We start from the raw sequence: 17,557 nt of genomic DNA on the forward strand, positions 1-17,557 counted from the left end.
CCAGTCATGCGTTTATGGACTTTGCTTTGTGCACTGGGGCTCAGTCATGCTGGAACAGAAAAGGGCCTTTCCTAAACTGTTCCCACACCTTCACTGAAACTAAGGGGCCTGGGCCAGCCCCTGAAAAACCCCTGTTCTCGTGGTATTCACCAAACCCAGACTCGTCCATCAGACTGTCAAATAGAGAAACATGATTCGTCATATCACAGAATACATTTCCACTGTTCCAGAGTCCACTGGCAGCATGCTTTACACAACCCCCCCCCCTCCCCCCAGCAAAAAAAAGCAGTTTTTTTTGCTGGTGTTGCTTTGAGGGGCAATTTGGAACACTATAGTGAGTGATTCAACAGAGGATAGGCACTGTGCGCTTCAGCACTTGGCCACCCTGCTCTGTGAGTTTGCCTGGTCTACCACTTCATGGCTAAGCTGTTGTTGCTTCTAGATGCTTCCAATTCACAATAATTGCACTTACAGTTGACAGGGGCAGATCTAGCAGGGCAGAAATGTCACAAACTGACTTGTGGCAGAGGTAGCATCCTATGACAGTGCCATGTTTAAAGACACTGAGCTCATCAGTATGACCCATTCTACTGCCAGTGTTTGTCGAGACTGCAAGGCTATGTGCTTAATTTTATCCACCTGTTAGTAATGAGAGTGGCTGAAACACCTGAACTCAATAATTAGGAGGGGTGTCCCAATACTTTTGTCCATATAGTTATTCAAGGACTATTCATGGAAATCAGAGGCCCCTGGGCACTGGCCTTACTGGCCCAGTCAGTAAATCCCTGCTGAAATGTCCCTCCAAAAAGAGTTGTTATTGTATTGTGGATGTTAAAAGAGAACAGACTAGATGAATATAGGGGTGGGTTTGTATTCTTGTTCAGTGGCAGATTTTGCCACAGTCCAGCACCAAAAGTTGAACATGTTGTCCCCAGACATGTATTCTCATTACAAGAACACGTCTGGCAGTAAGCATACTCATCTCTTGAGATGCAAGTTGAGAATATTTGGGGAATTAAAGCCGGCCAGCAGTGACAGTTGGCAATGTCACTGGACTATACATCAGAGAGCCACATCCTCATCATGTTTTAATTAAATTTAACCAATGAAACTTGCAAGGATGAATCTTTCAGTTTCAGTGAACCAATCCAAGGCACTATTTCACCATTGTGGCTTTACTTTGTACTTGCAAATAAGTATAAGCATACATTGTCTAATTTGCATATAATTTTATTAGGGAAAAATAAGTGACCTTCAGAAAGATGTAGTCATTCCACAGGCTATATTTCTTGCTGGCTCAAGTTTCAGTTCTGCAGATAATCCCTTTTTATAGGTGTGCATGAAATTAAATAAAACCATGACAACTAATCATCTAAATGAGACAGTTATCAGCTTTATATGTACTGTTTACGCAAGCACTCTACCAGAGAAGCACATGCTGTCAGTGCAACACTCTTCCTTGTTACTGATATGAGACAGATTTTTGTTTGCAGTTCAGCTGTTGACCAAAATTTCCTTCTGGATTTGCCTTTTCCTTGAAGAACTCTGCTGATTTTTCTACATTTCTGCATAATTAAATTGGTGAGGTGTAAGCAAAGCCATTCAGAGTGGTTTGATGTGGAATTGTTCATTGTAGAGAAACTTACCAACTCAGTCTTTTCTTTGTGGTGAGAGGAACCAGCGGTCGCAATGTCTACAACACAAATGTAGCAGTTTTATTTACTATCCGACATGACCATTGACCATGCCTGTGTCTTTGTAATGTTGATAATGTTAAACTAGTGGTAAATCTGAAAACCAGGTTTTCTTAAGGGACTGTTTTGCCTTACAATTTGCTGCATGTACCTCTCCACCATGAATGGATTTTAAAAATCTATTATTATCTATTAAACATTATCTGAAAATAATAATAAAACAGTGTCTCAGACACCAAGCAATGTTTTTGCTTTCATTCTGTGTTACGACTTTCTTTGAGGGAGCTTTTAGAGGCATTAAATGCTTCAGATGTCTGGTTCCTATCACGATCACTGTGAACCATTCTAACGTAGTTGGTTTCTCTAGAAGAAATTCTATAGTATTTAACATCAGACCACTCTGAACGACTCTGTTTACATCTTAACTGTTTAATTATGCCAAAATATTGGAAAAAAAAAAGGAATTTCCTTTTAAATTCTTCTTGGACTGAATCCTTCAGAAAATATTGCAAATTAAATCCTGCTTTAACTTGTTTCATCTCCTTCAGTGATGCATACAAAACCTACTTGAGTGGTAGTAGCTCCCTCTTGTGGAGATCTCTGGCCTTGGTTCAGTTTAGAACTGTCACACTCAGTTTGTCCCAGCCCTATTAAGGGTACATGTCTACCAACATCAGCCCAAAGTCTCTCATAGTAGCCCCAGATATTCATGTTATGAGGCCCAGTGAGACTACATTTTTCAGTGCTTTGTAATGAGGTATGAGTTTTCCACAATTGAACACGACAAGTTGTTACCATAACAAGTGTTCTGACACAAAGGCTTTGAAAACCTATCCACGACCCAAGGGGGATTCAAAAGCCACAATCTGCAGCTCCAGAAGCCAGAAGAACTTATCCATTACGCCAATGGGCCACACGTAGTAGACCTGTGACCTATTGATTCTGTATGTGGCTATTGTCCATAATGGGTGAAAGAATACTCTCAGATTCTCAGGTATAAATAAAATACAGATATACTTCTATTCTTTTCAAGAGACTTGCTTTTAGATTTTTAAATCTGCAGGGGGATTTTTCCACACCTCCAAAGTTCAGTCTTAGAAGCTGGTTGCATTTTCTGCTTTTCACAGCTCAGTAATCTCAAATACATTTCATGACACTGAGGTCTGGGTTCTGTGGTGGCCAGTCCATTGTTCTGAGAACACTAGCTAATTTTTGTTTGTTTTGCAGGTTTTTGTTGATTTCCTTTTCTCTGTAACAGCTTCATGGCATCCTGTCAGAACCATATTGTTGAGTTGTCTTCTGATTTTCTCATAACTCTCAACGACAGAAGCTTTAAGTACTGTTTTTCTGATGGTGACAGTTTTGTTGGTGTACTAGTACTTGCAAAGTTGTTTGGAGTTTCATTTTCTCTTTATCTTTTAAAAATTTCCAGTTTCAGAAACTTTTTTTCCACATATTTTTTTCCTTTGACTACCCCCTTCCTTATGAAAGTGGATTATTTTATATCTAATCTCCTCAGAAATATCTTCTGAAAAAAAAAAACCTTGTACCTAATGGTCATTTTTACTGGAATGGTATAAACAATGTGTAGACTCAGACTTTTGCACAGTACTGTATATAACCATATTGTTATTATTGAAAATTCCTTATTTAACTTTTTAGGCGTATTATTATTGACTGTTTTCTGCTTGTTACTAAATTAACAGACATTGTCTGAGACATCTAACAACACACATCGACCCAGGTGGGACTTGAACCCACAATCCCCAGCTCCGGAGGCTGATGCCTTATCCATTAGGCCACTGGGCCACACATCAGCATTCTTTGTCATCCTCCTCACTGTCTTAACAAAGACAGAGCGCCATGAACACATCACTCCAAGCAATTTGGAGAGAAACAGCCAGAGTGCTGGAAGTTGCATATGAAAACCGTTTGTTTCATGTTAGATAACTAGTTAGGTTATCTAACTAGCTTCCCAACACCAGGAGTTTGACTAGGCCCTGAGCAGGGACACTTCTCCCTGCGGTAGTGGAGTTTGACTAGGCCATGAGCAGGGACACTTCTCCCCGCGGTAGTGGAGTTTGACTAGGCCATGAGCAGGGACACTTCTCCCCGCGGTAGTGGAGTTTGACTAGGCCATGAGCAGGGACACTTCTCCCCGCGGTAGTGGAGTTTGACTAGGCCATGAGCAGGGACACTTCTCTCTGCAGTAGTGGAGTTTTACTAGGCTAGGAGCAGGGACACTTCTATGTATTTGTATTCTCATTTAGACAAATTTTGATAGACCTTTCATGTTAGTCATTTGATTTCATCAGTAAATGTGAGTGTTTCTGTCGAAGGATTAGGCACACCTCGTTTTTCTATTCATAATTATCGTATCTTCCACACTGAATATGATTTCCTAAGTCATGAAAGGTATCCCAACCCTGGTTTGTAAGCCCTCTAACTGTGCAAATGTCTTATTTTAATTGTGGTAAAGCCACTATTAGCACCCCTTTTATCTGTTTTGTTGTAATACTTATGATGTCCTTCAACAGTAACTCCACATGCCATTTTGTTTTAAATTTTATTTAGAATTTATAATAGTTCACAACATGCAATTTACAAATGTACATCTTTTACAAGTAACCACCCCAAGCTCCTCCATATATTAGCATTTATGTCTATTTACATATTTTACAAAGCTGTACGAAGGACTGAGTAATTCATCCATGCAGTCCATCATTTCACCCGAACTTCATTCCAGGTTACCAAACAACATCATTCATCAGTGCTATTGATTTTTCAGTACAGCAGAAAAAATCCAGGTACCCTATAAGGTATTATAATCAGCAAGCTGTGCTCTTGATGTCCGGCATTCGCTTTTCAATGAGACGTGTAGCTACTTCCTGTGCATGTATCTGAGCTGGGCTGAACTGGGCTTATATACATGTTTAATAGTTTTGGACTTCAGTGGCACCCACAGCTTCCTGCCACCATATCATCGTACTGCTTTAGCACTACATTCTCATCATCGTCAAAGTACAGGAGGTTGATGGAGAAGAGCTTGTCAGGCACACAGCAGGGCGTCTCAATGCCTTTAGTAAGCTTCAGTGCATTGATGATTGACTGCACAGTGGCGTGGTTAGTGGGTCTCATGTTCTGACCCAGAGGAAAGGGGCAGGAGCCTTTGCAGTGGTAAGCGTTGTAGCCACGAGGGGACACGATCCACCCTGACCAGCCAATCTCCTCAAAGTCGACGTAAAGAGGAAGGCGCTGGCATGACATCTTGTCCCGGTCCTCCTCATAGTCGAGGGAGCGGGCTCTGCGATGCCCCGCCGCTGGGAGTGTCAGGCTGGGGACAGGGAGACTGGAACCAGCTGAGGAATCTTCAGAACCTGAAGAATATACGGAGCTGTCAGTATCAAGGAACATTTACATGCTCATGCTGAACAAGACATTGCTGTAGAGCTTTATCAATGAGAGAAAAACACAAATACAATTCAGTAGTTCTCAGTTTTTTATTTTGAATTTTCCTTACCCTTGAGAGCACCCTCCAGTGAGGGAGCACGCCTTCCGTCATCAGTGAAGAGGACCAGCATGGGCTGTTTGCTGTGGTGGTGGCTCTGGCCTGAGGCAAATCGCATGGTCCTCAGGTCAGTGTGAGAGCCTGATAGAGTCTGCACTGTGACCAGCAAACCCAGGTTACTGTGCTCATCCAAAGTCCATGTCCGGATCTACAGAAAGAATGTGTTTACTCACTAATTCATTCACCATTTACATTCTTATCCATTCTTACAATAAAGATAATTTAAACAGTGTTTTCAATGTATGAAGATTATTTAGAAAAAACTTACAGCTTGAGTGATGGTGAACACTTCCCAGCCATTGGAATGTATCGGAATAAGCCTTGAAGACACAAGCTTCTTGCTCTGGCTGATGTTCATTTTGCTGCCATCAATAACCTGATAGACACTGACCTGCAAACAAAGACAAAAAACAGCCATTTATATACTTTCTTTTCACATTTTCTGTTCCTCAATGCAAGCTGATTGTCATGTGCCACTTTCCAGAGGATATATTAAAAATATATACATTTTGCTAGTAGAAGTGCCAGGTATATTTTGCATAGTGTTATTATCACAAACACATATTGTATTATTTGCATACTAAATTACATTTTAACTAACAAAGCAAGAATGTAGTACTGCTTTAGCTTTCATTTGCTATCCCAAAGTAAGATATGGTCCTACCTGGCAGAAGTGATGCCTGTTGAAAGTGAGCGATGCTTGAGGTCTCAGTTTGAACAGATGGAGCTCAGCAGTGAGGACCTTCTCGCTCCTCGCCACGGTGGACAAGTTGAACAGAAACTCGATTTGGTCACTGCGCACTGTTCAAGGAAGAAAAAAGAAGGCTTTATTTATAATGACGCATGACTACTTTGCACATTGTTGGTATATTTGCACATCACGTCACTACAATCGTAGATATCTCTCAGCAGGGACACAGGAAGATGTTAAGTTGTCTAAGTTGTGGGAGCTTAAATTGTAAGCAGCATGTACGGGATGTGAACGGTGGCGTCATGCAGAGTGATTTGCTTAATTTCTTTCTTTTTTTAATAAGTAAGATCAAACAGAATGCCTCATAATATGCCACAATGTGGCAAGAGACCACAATATTCACATAGAACTGCTGATGTACATCCAGATAATGTGCAGTGAGGAGGTTTGTCAAAACTAGAGGGTGCTCCTGAGTGAGTCCAAAATGAATGTGTTAATATGGAGGATTTGAGCAAAATCATAGTTTGTAAAGGCTTAAACATTTTTATATGGAGGAATGCATTAATATCCTGAATACAAAACACTTTAACACTGCTGTTAGGTTTTTGAGTGCTTTTAAAGTCCCTACACCCTGAAGCTCAACACACAAACGCACAATGATCAGGAGAAAGAATGGTTAATAAAAACAAACAAACAACAAAGAAAAAAACAATGTATTTAAAGAGTGGGGCATGATTATGTAAGTTTTACAAAATATATATTTCCAAAAATATTAGTCTCTAAATAAATGATTGCCTTTTTTTGCAAAGAAACAAAATAACTCACATAAACTTAACAATTTTCATTGTATTATTTTCTGGAGATTTATATTGCTGGGGTCAAACTGATAAAGATAAAGGATAAAGATTAAATTCGGTAGGTTTGTAAATTTGAAGATAATGGGAGGGCTCCCTGCTGACAAAAACAGCACCTAAACTAGGTCTAGGCTAGTTTAGGTCGTACTGGGTCACCCCCAGCAGGGTTGTACTGGGTGACCAGCATACCAGCATCCAAAACACAACATACGCTGGTTTTGCAGGTGACCACCTCTTTACTATTAAATTATTCCTAGCAGTTACAGTTTAACAATCCTAAAGCCCACTTCCCGCCTGCCTCTCAGTGTTTCAGATTAGTGAAGTTTCTCTTACGTTTGTCGAAGAAACTGCGGACAGTGTTGCCCTCTAGCACCGTGGGGTCTTTGGTCACGCCGTCCACGTCCGCCACCGTGTTGTACAGGTCCAGCATGTACTGAGGAGGCTGCTTGTGGGACCGAGGAGGCGAGGCAGGATGGTCCTCCAAGCCAAACACTTCCAAAAGCCTTTTGAGAGCAGCTGAACGAACCTCTTCCGACTCGCCCTCCACTGAAAAGTGGTTCTGCAAATAGTTCAGAGACGGTCTGGGGCTCCCAAGAGCCAAGATGGAGGCCAGGAACAAGAAGGCGGCAGGCAACATCGCGGCTCTGTACTCCGTAGATGAGGGGTCTTCCCTGATGTTGCTCCTGGTAGAAGTTTGGAGGCAACTGACTGCAGCCCTCCGTGCAGGCGTCATTTTATGTGAAAGCGGTTAGCACTGTTAAGTCTTCGGTAAACAGCGATAAAGAGGTGCTATTTGGTCGCAAATGTAAGTCAATAATGAGGGAATGTAACGCAAAGCTAATGGCGGTGTTAACAAGGTGTGAACCTGACTGGTGATTAGGGAGTGATGTGAGATCAGGAGGAGGATTGCTGTTCCAAGTGTTCTCATTCATTTAGGTTTTAAAAGTTCTACCTAATCGTTTTATATGGAAAATTGTGAACATTGTGAATGTAAGTTCTAACTTTAGGCGGGTTTCCAGTGAGGATTTTTTACAGATTTGTTTGGGCTGAGACTGAGAAGGCTCAGCAAGGAAGTTTGCGCACCGCAGGCGGTTAACGTCCTTCAAAATGGATCGATTAATCTAGACAAACGAGGATAATCTGATACAGGAACAACAATTAGCCTGACAAACAAAGTGAAAATGCCCCCCACACCTGCTCAAACACAGCCATATTAATCTACTTAAGGAGAATATTTTACAGAACAGTTCAGTTTGGTTGAAGGGCTCAAATCTCACATAGGCCCTCTGTTAATCCACCCATGATTAGCATTAGCATAAATAGCCACAAGCCCCTTTATTTTCGGCCATTAGTGTTATGGATTGTTAATGAAAACAGTCCTTTCCCAACGGGGAGACCTGATTTCACAGTGAGACCTGGAGTAGTGCTTTCTAAAATGTGATGGAGACTGTCTGGGCAAATGGCTCGTTTTTGTTTGTGTTGTCGTTGTTTACTTATTTTATTTCTTCATTTCAGTTCCTGACTCCTTTTCTACGGTGGTAAGTTCACACTGCGTCATTCAAAGAGGTTCTCCGAGTGTTCTTTAATAAAGGCGATGGCTGTGCATAGAACCGTGACAACTCAAAGAACCATTTGAATGCAGATGTACAGTCGTATGCAAAAGTTTTGGCACCCTATGTCAAATAATGTTTTTTTCTAAATGAAAATAAGTTAACACTCCCCCACACTTGTGCACATTTTAATGTACAACTATAGTTTATTTGCAAAAAAATAAGCAGTTTGAAAAAGCATAACATGTGGCCTGTGCAAAAGTTAAGGCACATTTTATATTTATATTTTGTTTTTTCCAGTATGTCAGGCTCAGTAAATTAATAGAAAATGTGCAATAAAATTAACAGAAAATGCCATATTTTCGGAAAATATGTCATTTTTAATTTGACTGGGGCGTTCAGACTTTTGTATATATATATATATATATATATATATATATATATATATATATATATATATATATAGGTTAAATGAAACCTTGTTGTCGTTCTTTACAGAACCTTTAAAAATGGTTCTATGTAGCACTGAAAAGTGTTCCACTATTGTTACAAGTCAAACATCGACCTTTCCTGACCCTGACTGTAATATTTATCCTACCCGTGTTCCCTCCCATGTCATATGCTGTTATTAACTATAGTATAGATCTTTTTACACGTTTATTTTTACCTTTATGCTTTGACTGAAATGAATAAAAGTAGAAGCGGGTGGTCTTCTTCGGCGTGGTCCAGTGCTCACGTCTATTGAGGTTCTCTGTCTTCAAAGATTCAGCGCGACGAGCACAAATATAATCGCTGAGGCAGTTCTTTCTCTCCTTTCTCTCAACAGCCCATCGTAAGTCACACGCAGCTGTGATGAGGTGATTTATTTATTGGGCAGTTGTAGAAAAAACGCTGCATGAAAGGCAGCGGCTTCTTCTGAAAGAGGAACGAGCACGTGTCTCACAGAGGAGCTGTTCAACAAAGAGGCTGAAGAAAGCGCTGTTCATCAGAGCCCCGCGAGACGAATAAACGAATAAACTTTACAAGAAATAAATGTGTAGAGATTCAAGTCTTGAGTGCGTTCATTGCATAGTTTGGTATAATTTTTGACTGTGTTATTCGTTTATTTTTATTTAATTCATTTTACTTTTTATTTTTGCCTATGGAAAACGGTAAATGTTTTTTAATATGTGAGATACATTTAAAATTGTTTCATTCAAAAACTGTATCCGAACACCTAAGAACAGTGAGAAAAAATAAATAAATAAATAAATAGTACTGTATGGTTAAATGGTTCTGTCGGTACCTGTGTTATACTTCTTTAAAGACAGTACGATACACAATAAAACTAAATAATACAAAAAAAATGCCATTTCATACGTTTGTATGGGTTGCTTTATAAAAATGTTACTCGGTGCTTATGCATAATGTGGGTAGCCTTTAGGTAAGGTGTGAAACAAGATGTACTCCTAACACTCATATTAATAATACCTCACAGATCACGCATCACTGAATGTTTGCATTAATGCATTAGTGTTAATGTCTTGTGTGCACTGATCTGTGTATGTATGTGTAAATATACGTGTAATGTATAATTACATTAATATTTCTTAAGTCTCTCTCTCTCTCTCTCTCTCTCTCTCTCTCTCATAGATATATATTATCCATCCATCTATCTATCTATGTTCTGCTGCTCCATCCGATTTATAAAAGCACTTTAGAAGAGACAGGACGCATACAGTACAGGTAAAGACATATTTTTTATTTACAAAATTAAATGTACATATTTTACATATATTACAGGGACTGCCGAGAGAGGCCAAGTGTGGTTATGTAAGAGAAAACATTTTTTCCTCGACAAGAATTTTGTAACATCGATGTAAAAAAATAAACAAAAAATGTAGTCTACACGTCCTTAATGGCTCTTGGCGTTAACGTGCCTTTAATTGGCGTAGAGCTTTTATATTATGTGCAGGAGGTTCTTTAAGGTTCTTCACGATCGTATTTACTAAAATGGTTCTTTAAAGAACCACCCTCTGAAAGGTTCTCTAGGTTACCTGTGTGGTTCATCTGTGCCATCGCTCCACAGAACGCTTTATAACACAGAGACTCTTAATTTGAAGAGTGTAGTCAAATCATCCGCTGTAAAACGATTTGTTGTTTTAACTTAAAAACCGTAACCCTGCTATCTTAAAAGTCGATGTAACTTCTAATAGCAAATTTACATAAAACTTGCCGGTGTGTTTCACTCTGTTAGCTTATTGTATGATGTTTAATTTCCATTAATGTCAATAGAAATATGGTGGAAGATTCGTTTTCAAGTTAGAACATCGGCTCGTTTTTTACAGTGTGCTGGTTGTGGTCGCTGCGGCGGGCGGGTGGCTCCAGCAGAGGGCGCTGTGGTTAAGACTGGCAGAGACACGAGGTGATGGCGAGCACTGTGCGGGTTTGGCCGTGCTGGTTCAGGAACGTGTGGCTCTCGTAGCCCTGCGGCACGCACGCGCTGCCCTGCCCTTCTGCCCACAGCAAACACTCAGCAGAGTCCGAGGCGCTCCTGAGAAAACAGAGAGTAAAGAAGAGCCGTGAGTATTCAGTCTCACAGTCTGAGTGTCTGTTAACACATCCTGTGCAGAGGACACTTCTGCACTTCTGCACTTTTAATGCATAATAAATTATTTTGCTCAGGCCATGTTTTATGTTTTATTCTCTTCCACTGTGTTAAATATTGTATTAATAAAGTAAATGAAAACCAGTAATTGTGTATTAAAGTGTGCAGAAGTGTGTTCTCTGTAGAAGATGTGTTAACTCATTTTCATTTAGAAAATCAACAAAATATACAATTTGGCTGGGGGCACCCAAACTGTTGCTTTTGACTGCATCAAAATCAGAAAACAAACAAAATCACCATTACATTACAATTAGCATTAACATTGTAATAAATACAGGTAAGCAATACTTGATGATTATAAAGTAGTTATGCTTTTCCAATGTCTTAATAAATAGAAAGTGTGCAGGATATAGGGGACCTAAATTGATGGAAATTTGTTTCATTTATAACACTTTTATGAGCCATCATTCCTAATTAATTTATTCCTAATTAATGACATTTTTAAGGCAGAGGATAACACCCTTAAAAATGGTTCCTCAGTGGTTCTTTAGTAACAGCAATAGTTTTATAACCATAACAACTCAAATCACCAATTGAATGCTTAAGTGTTTCTTTGCATTGATAAATGGTATGGAAGACCTGGAGGACCGCAACGTGTTACGTAAGTCACAGGACCCTTCTGGTACTGTATAGAATCCTTTTTGCTAAGAGTGTAGTTAAGAATGACACATATCAGTTCTGTATGTTTCTACTCCAGTTAAAGTACAAAAAGTACAATTTCTCTTGGTCTGTGGTTGCAGACATGTACATCTAACGTATCCTGAGTAGAACTTATAGAAAATACCCAAATGGGAATATGTGTATGAAAATGATCACTTAAGCTTGAGGGTTCCAGAAGTCTTTCATAGAACTGATATCCCATTTCTTGGGAATGATGCTTCATAACAGTGAACTAAGCGGCCATCACTTTAGTTTATGGCAACTTACATCACCGCAGTGTAATTTATTTCAGACATCTTATGTCATTTTGCAATGGCACTTAGAAATGTTCAAGTATTGCTTTATTAATGCCTTATCCAATACTAATGCTTGTGTTATGCAAGTTCATATGTAGGCAGCCTTCAAATAAAGTGTTACCCTAAAAGACAGGGTGTCTTTGTCGTGACTCATGTGCATACGTTTAATATTGAAATCGAATCATAGTTGGTGAAGGTAAGACCTGTTTTTTGTTCACGAGTTGACAAAGAGTAACCACAAACCAAAATGCTGCTTTGAGGTGGGTGTCTGGGTGATGGTTGAGGGGCTTTAGCTCCTTGTGTGGGGTCACTTGTTCGCTTGTTCTGTTGTTAGAAGCCTTAAAATTATGATGCTTTTTGTTACAGAAGGTAAAGTTCAGGTTTAGTGTAACTTGGTGCTACTTATATAGCATTTGGCTATACTTATATTGAAAGACGGTGGAGAAGATCCATAAAGCTAGGAATATAAATTTATTTGTGTGTGTGTGTTTGGGGGGTTGGTTGCAAAGCTGTGTTGTGTCAGCTGTTTTGAAGTGTACCTGAGAAGACAGCGGTTTCCTGAGGTGCAGCTTCCCAAACATCTCCCCACGTCTATTTCCTGTAAGAAAATTAGCAACACAAGAGAGAGAAGCAATCAGCTCACCACAAGCTGCTAACATTCACCGGTCAACTCCGTTCCCCAGGGGGGCAGGGCGGACCTCTTAACATGCTAAGTGCTTTGATTTGGCACCTGCTGGGGCCATTTGTGAGCCTCTCCTCACACCTTCCTTGAGATGCAACAGATGGTCCGTATTTCTACTCAAATGACTAAAAGAAACAATTTCTTGACTTGTAAAAGCAAAATTGTATTTTAAAAAGTGGGAAATGGATGTATACAACTTTAAAGCAGTGTTTAGGGTAGTAAAATATCAATTCGGTTAGCGTAATTGTATGAAAGACACATAATAGCAAAGCTTGACTGAAATTATTTAGATATGCAGCTGTATGAGCTTAATGTATCAAATGAATGGAACAAGTAGAAATCAGTCAATTAAGTACTTGGTACTATTACAAACCGCTTATAATTTGGTTTGTCAAAAAACAAGACATGGATAACGTTTGGGGGAAATGGATCATAGGCTTAATAGGCTTTGCGTCTGGCAAATGGGGATCACTTGTTAGCTACAGCTAACGCCAAATGGAAACGACTAATTTCCCCTTTTAATTGGCAAACATTACTGGTGTGAGACCAGCAGCCTAAGCTGGAGATCATTTTATGCTCTTTGGCAAGAAATACCAAAAAAATTTATCTGTTTTATGGTTTTGTTAAGACATACAAACACATTTCAAGAAATTTAGCTCTTTGAATTATATTAATTAAATGTTAAAGTTACAGACAATAGAGGCCATTTTCACCTTTGCATTAACATCAGCTAATTGTCTGCACCATCTAATACTCCTTGAGTGGCATGTTCACTACATTTTAGGCTTTTGCCTCTTTTAGGCTTTTACTAGTTTCAAACTTACCTTCAGTTTCTCTTCTTTGAGCCCTTCCTCATTGTACGTGATCTCATAATGATATTCCACATAAGGGATTCTGTAGCAGCCTTCTTTCATATCACAGCCTGCCACCGTCTGAATCAGCTCCGCTTTGTTTGGAGTGTCCACAAGAGCAGAATCAAACTTAGTAGGCACACAGGAAAATCCCTCTGTGAAAACAAGCATTACATTAGCCTTAATGTAGACCAAGCTACTAACTACCAATGCATTTAGCTGGATCCCAATGTTTTTGGGCCAAAAAGGCCTACCTAATTGGTTTTCAAGTGCCAAAGGGCTCTGTGGACCTATACTATAAAAAAAAAATTATGGAGCCCTGCTGGTGACATCCCATATAAATAAAAATAAAGCGGGGCCACAACTTAGTAAGGTGTGGAAATGAGATGATTAAGCCTTGACCACAGCTTAATAAGGCATGATCTCATTGCCATGCCTTACTAAGTTGTGGCCACAACTTAATTATCTTATTCCCATGCTTTACTAAGTTGTGGCACATATTAGGATCTTGTTCCCACACGTTAATACAGTGTGGCCACACATTGAATGGCCCTTTAAAATAATACTACAGTGATTTTCATCATAGCGTCTTTGTACAGCATCTGTAGCATGTGGTTGATTACTATGTGTGGTCATTTATACATGATTCCCTGTACCTAGTAATAAAACAGAAATCTCAGAGACTCAGAGCACAGTTATTACACAGGGCGCTTTGAGTGAATAAGTGTACTGTTCTTTTACTGAGTAGGGCAAAAGCATCTAAATTACTGTCTATGTTAAGTGACTGTGTGCAGATGCAGCAGATAGAGATACCAGTTTACCTCTAAAGAACCATCTATTGACTGCAGAGAGTTCATTTGCATACAGAATTGTTCTAACAAAAAGTGTTCAGAACACATTTAACAAATGAGATGGGGGCAGTGTGCATAAACGTGTCATTTCTGCCCTTTCTTACCTAGTTCACCTTTTGACCCCACACACTTCCCAACATCAATTACGGTCTCGTATGGCGTTTCGAAGAAGTAGGTCTTGAGAGAGGGTGCACGGAGGCACCATGTCACCTTGGCCTCACAGTGGCAGTCCTCGATGATTTCAACTTCCCGCAGACCATCAAGAAGCAGCACTTTGTCCACTCGTGTCCCAGTGGGCTCACAGGTAGAGCTGGATCCGCATGACGGCGCACCACCACCAGTGGGCCCAGACTCTCGAGATGGAGCTCCAAGCATTCGCATCTGAGCAAGGAAGATCATTATTTTAGTAAGTAAATAGGAGCCAATATCTTTTGATGCAACCATAAAAATACCTAATGTTTTGCTTTAAGGGGCCAGTATGGGGCCCACACTTCAGTTTCTCACTCTCATTACTTACTTATATGCTAGTTTCATCAGTTAGAGAATAATGAATCTTTTGTAGTTACTACATGAAAAGACTTAGTAACAATCTTAGAGTTTAAGGGCTCAACCTGTGGCACTTTAATTCAATTCTTGTAACATTGTGCTGTCAATAGTCTAGTCTGCTTGTTTGTTTTTTGGTTTTGAAGGTTGTGGGCAGGGATTCAGCCATATTATGTTGTCTGGAGCACTTCTAATACCTTTTTGTCTTTGAGGAAGTCAAGCATGGAGGAGTGTCTTGAGTAGCTTTGCATCCCAAGCTCGAAAGAGGAAGGCTGTGATTGGCAATGTGTTCTGCACATGCCCACATCCACATTCACTGGACTGCCTGAGATATCTGAATAATCAAACAGAGATAAAAAATATTATCATTGAGATATCTCCATACTGATCCAGAGGAAAGATATGTTTTACAGTTGTTTGCTTCATTGTCATAACAAAACCTTCTAACTTAGAAGTAGTAACTTCATAGGAGAAGGGAAAACAGGCTTAACTTTAATGTAGATACATAGTGTATGTTAATGTAACAAGATTTTTTGAATGCTTCTATTGATCCATCATTGTGAAATGTTCACAAAGCATAAAGGGCAGTGGGCATTTACAAACAGTGTAAAAATTTGGCTTGCGAGATTTCAACATAACAGCAATACTATTTTTGCCATTTTGGTATTAAGGCAGTTAGTTCTGGGCTGAGCTCATAGGGGCGCTATGCCACAGGCCCATCCTTGCTCCTCACCTTTTCCTATGTAGATGAAGTGACTCTGGCGTCTACAGCAGGCTCTCTCTGCAAATAGGTTCCTTGGCTCTCCGTACTTGTTCAATACTGCTGTTGCTGAAAGACACATAAAAATATGCTTAGTTAACTTCTTAGTATTATTGCCACCATACAGCCATTTAGAATGACTAAAAGGCAGTGCAAATAGTGCTGTGCAAATTAATGACATCTTTCTTGTTGTTTTAGATCTACAGTAGACATTTAATGTATTCTGGGCAGAATTTGAATACTTGGCCTGCTATTTTAGTGCAGTTATTCTTTGGAAACCACAATGAATACTTTTCATGATCAGTGTAATTCAGAGTAATTAGTATATTTGACTTGCTTTTGACTTTAACTTTTTTACAATATTTTATATTCAGTAAATAAACGGTAATCATGCATTAAAACATGCAGAAGTGTGTTAACTTATTTTCACTTAGAAAATCAACCTTGGATGTCATTTAACCAGGGACGCCCAAACTTTTGCGTACTGCTATATGTTCTTAACAAGCACCAATCAAATAAAATGCAGTATTATATTTAGTAGCGGTAGTTGATAGGATTTAATGCAATACAAATGTTTATAATATGTATTCAGAATACAGAAATGAAGTATTTTGAAAAGGCAGTATTTGGACAGCTATCTTTTACAATTTTCAGAGAATAACTTTACAATACATAATCACTGACATGCTTAACAAATGGCTGTAGTAGGCTGAGCAGACTGATAAACCAATGTTATGAGCCAGTTATTCATCTCTGTCAGCTCTTTCAAGACATGAACTGAACAGTCTCCTCAGCGGTGGACATCTCCATTAGTATAATCTTAAATGGATAACTATATTAAAGAGACCATAATAAGCCTATACATATAAACACTATATTCACATTTTCACATTAACACATTTACATTTAGGTGGTATATATGGTATATATATTTAGGTGGTTTATGCAGGCACAACTACCAAAAAATGTCCCACTTTTGCTTAGTTCATGAGATGAAGCAGGTGGGGAAAAAGAAAAAAGGAAATTTCTGAACAGTTACTTTTCACATTTTTAATAGAACATACCCTGGAATGAAAAACATGCAATGTTTAAAATAAACACTGTCCAGTGCTTGTTCATTGTCATTTATATCATTTATAATCAGTTAATTGTTGTCGTTTATTAACTTTTAAAACCAGCTAACTGTTTTGGAACTGGACTGGCGACCCGTCCAGGGTGTTTCCTGCCTTCTGCCCAGTGACTGCTGGGATAGGCTCCAGCTCCTTGACCCAGAAGGATAAGCGGCTTAGAAAATGCTGCTTGCCATAAAACATATTACCAGAAGAATGAAATGAAGAAAATTGCCAACCAGTAAATATGGAAGCTCTGAAGGGCCATGAATCCATTCTTGAGATTTTGAGTGAATTATAACATTATCACAATACAACGAATGATGTTTAAAATAACTTATCATTGAAAAAGGAGTAAAAAACGTGCAAATACATGGCCTTTTAGGGTTTCCATGAGTATCAGCAAAGAACAGTATGATAATAGTAATTAAGTAAATATGACAGCATCAGAGTTTCCCATGTGCCTCATTAAAATGTATTCCAAATGTATACTGAAAATTGTTGCTGTCCAAAAAAAATCAAGCATCACCAAAATAGTATATATATATATATATATATATATATATATATATATAATTAGGACAAGACATTTAGGACGGTGCCTTAAGTATTCTGCACAACTCTAAATAAAACGTTGATCTCAAATGTGAAAGAAAAAACACTGTGAAGATAAACTGAAATTCTTTAGAAACGAACAGAAAGAGGATGCTACTTACAGCTCTGATGGCACACACTGAGAAGGAGGAGCACACAGAGTGGCATCATATCCACAGCAATATTCCTCAGCACTGCGTGTACTCC

The 17,557-nt window shown here is 39.1% G+C and overlaps 2 protein-coding genes and 1 non-coding gene across 3 annotated transcripts; all 3 read right to left on the minus strand.

The window, feature by feature from the left end:
- Window positions 1–3,430: 3,430 nt before the first annotated feature.
- Window positions 3,431–3,503, minus strand: trnar-ccg. The gene has a single exon. It is a non-coding gene; the product is annotated as a tRNA-Arg (tRNA).
- A 1,140-nt stretch (window positions 3,504–4,643) lies between these two features.
- On the minus strand, window positions 4,644–7,444 carry LOC118797369 (anti-dorsalizing morphogenic protein). The gene is made up of 5 exons (XM_036556705.1): window positions 7,141–7,444; window positions 5,927–6,063; window positions 5,531–5,653; window positions 5,227–5,410; window positions 4,644–5,071 (listed from the first exon to the last, which is right to left on the minus strand). The coding sequence occupies exons 1-5, from the start codon at window positions 7,442–7,444 to the stop codon at window positions 4,644–4,646; spliced, it is 1,176 nt and encodes a 391-aa protein (XP_036412598.1).
- Window positions 7,445–10,739: 3,295 nt separating this feature from the next.
- Window positions 10,740–17,557, minus strand: im:7138239 (uncharacterized protein LOC497366 homolog). The gene is made up of 7 exons (XM_036556887.1): window positions 17,473–17,557; window positions 15,621–15,716; window positions 15,085–15,221; window positions 14,449–14,725; window positions 13,467–13,648; window positions 12,500–12,558; window positions 10,740–10,890 (listed from the first exon to the last, which is right to left on the minus strand). Exons 1-7 carry the CDS (start codon window positions 17,519–17,521, stop codon window positions 10,740–10,742), a joined length of 951 nt encoding a protein of 316 aa, XP_036412780.1. The 5' UTR covers window positions 17,522–17,557.

The sequence above is a fragment of the Colossoma macropomum genome, unplaced genomic scaffold, assembly GCF_904425465.1.
Source record: "Colossoma macropomum unplaced genomic scaffold, Colossoma_macropomum, whole genome shotgun sequence".
Classification (NCBI taxonomy): domain Eukaryota; kingdom Metazoa; phylum Chordata; class Actinopteri; order Characiformes; family Serrasalmidae; genus Colossoma; species Colossoma macropomum.

Bases quoted from the DNA above. Each gene is read 5' to 3' on its own strand.
- LOC118797369 (XM_036556705.1), bottom strand. From the start codon at position 7,444: ATGTTGCCTGCCGCCTTCTTGTTCCTGGCCTCCATCTTGGCTCTTGGG. The intron at 5,654-5,926 runs GTAGGACCATAT...CTTTGTTTGCAG, and splicing joins ACAGGCATCACTTCTGCCAG to GTCAGTGTCTATCAGGTTAT. The intron at 5,411-5,530 runs GTAAGTTTTTTC...TTCTTTCTGTAG, and splicing joins TGTTCACCATCACTCAAGCT to ATCCGGACATGGACTTTGGA.
- im:7138239 (XM_036556887.1), bottom strand. From the start codon at position 17,521: ATGATGCCACTCTGTGTGCTCCTCCTTCTCAGTGTGTGCCATCAGAGC. The intron at 15,222-15,620 runs GTGAGGAGCAAG...TTGATTATTCAG, and splicing joins CTTCATCTACATAGGAAAAG to ATATCTCAGGCAGTCCAGTG. The intron at 10,891-12,499 runs GTACACTTCAAA...CTGTTTTCTCAG, and splicing joins GGAAACCGCTGTCTTCTCAG to GAGCGCCTCGGACTCTGCTG.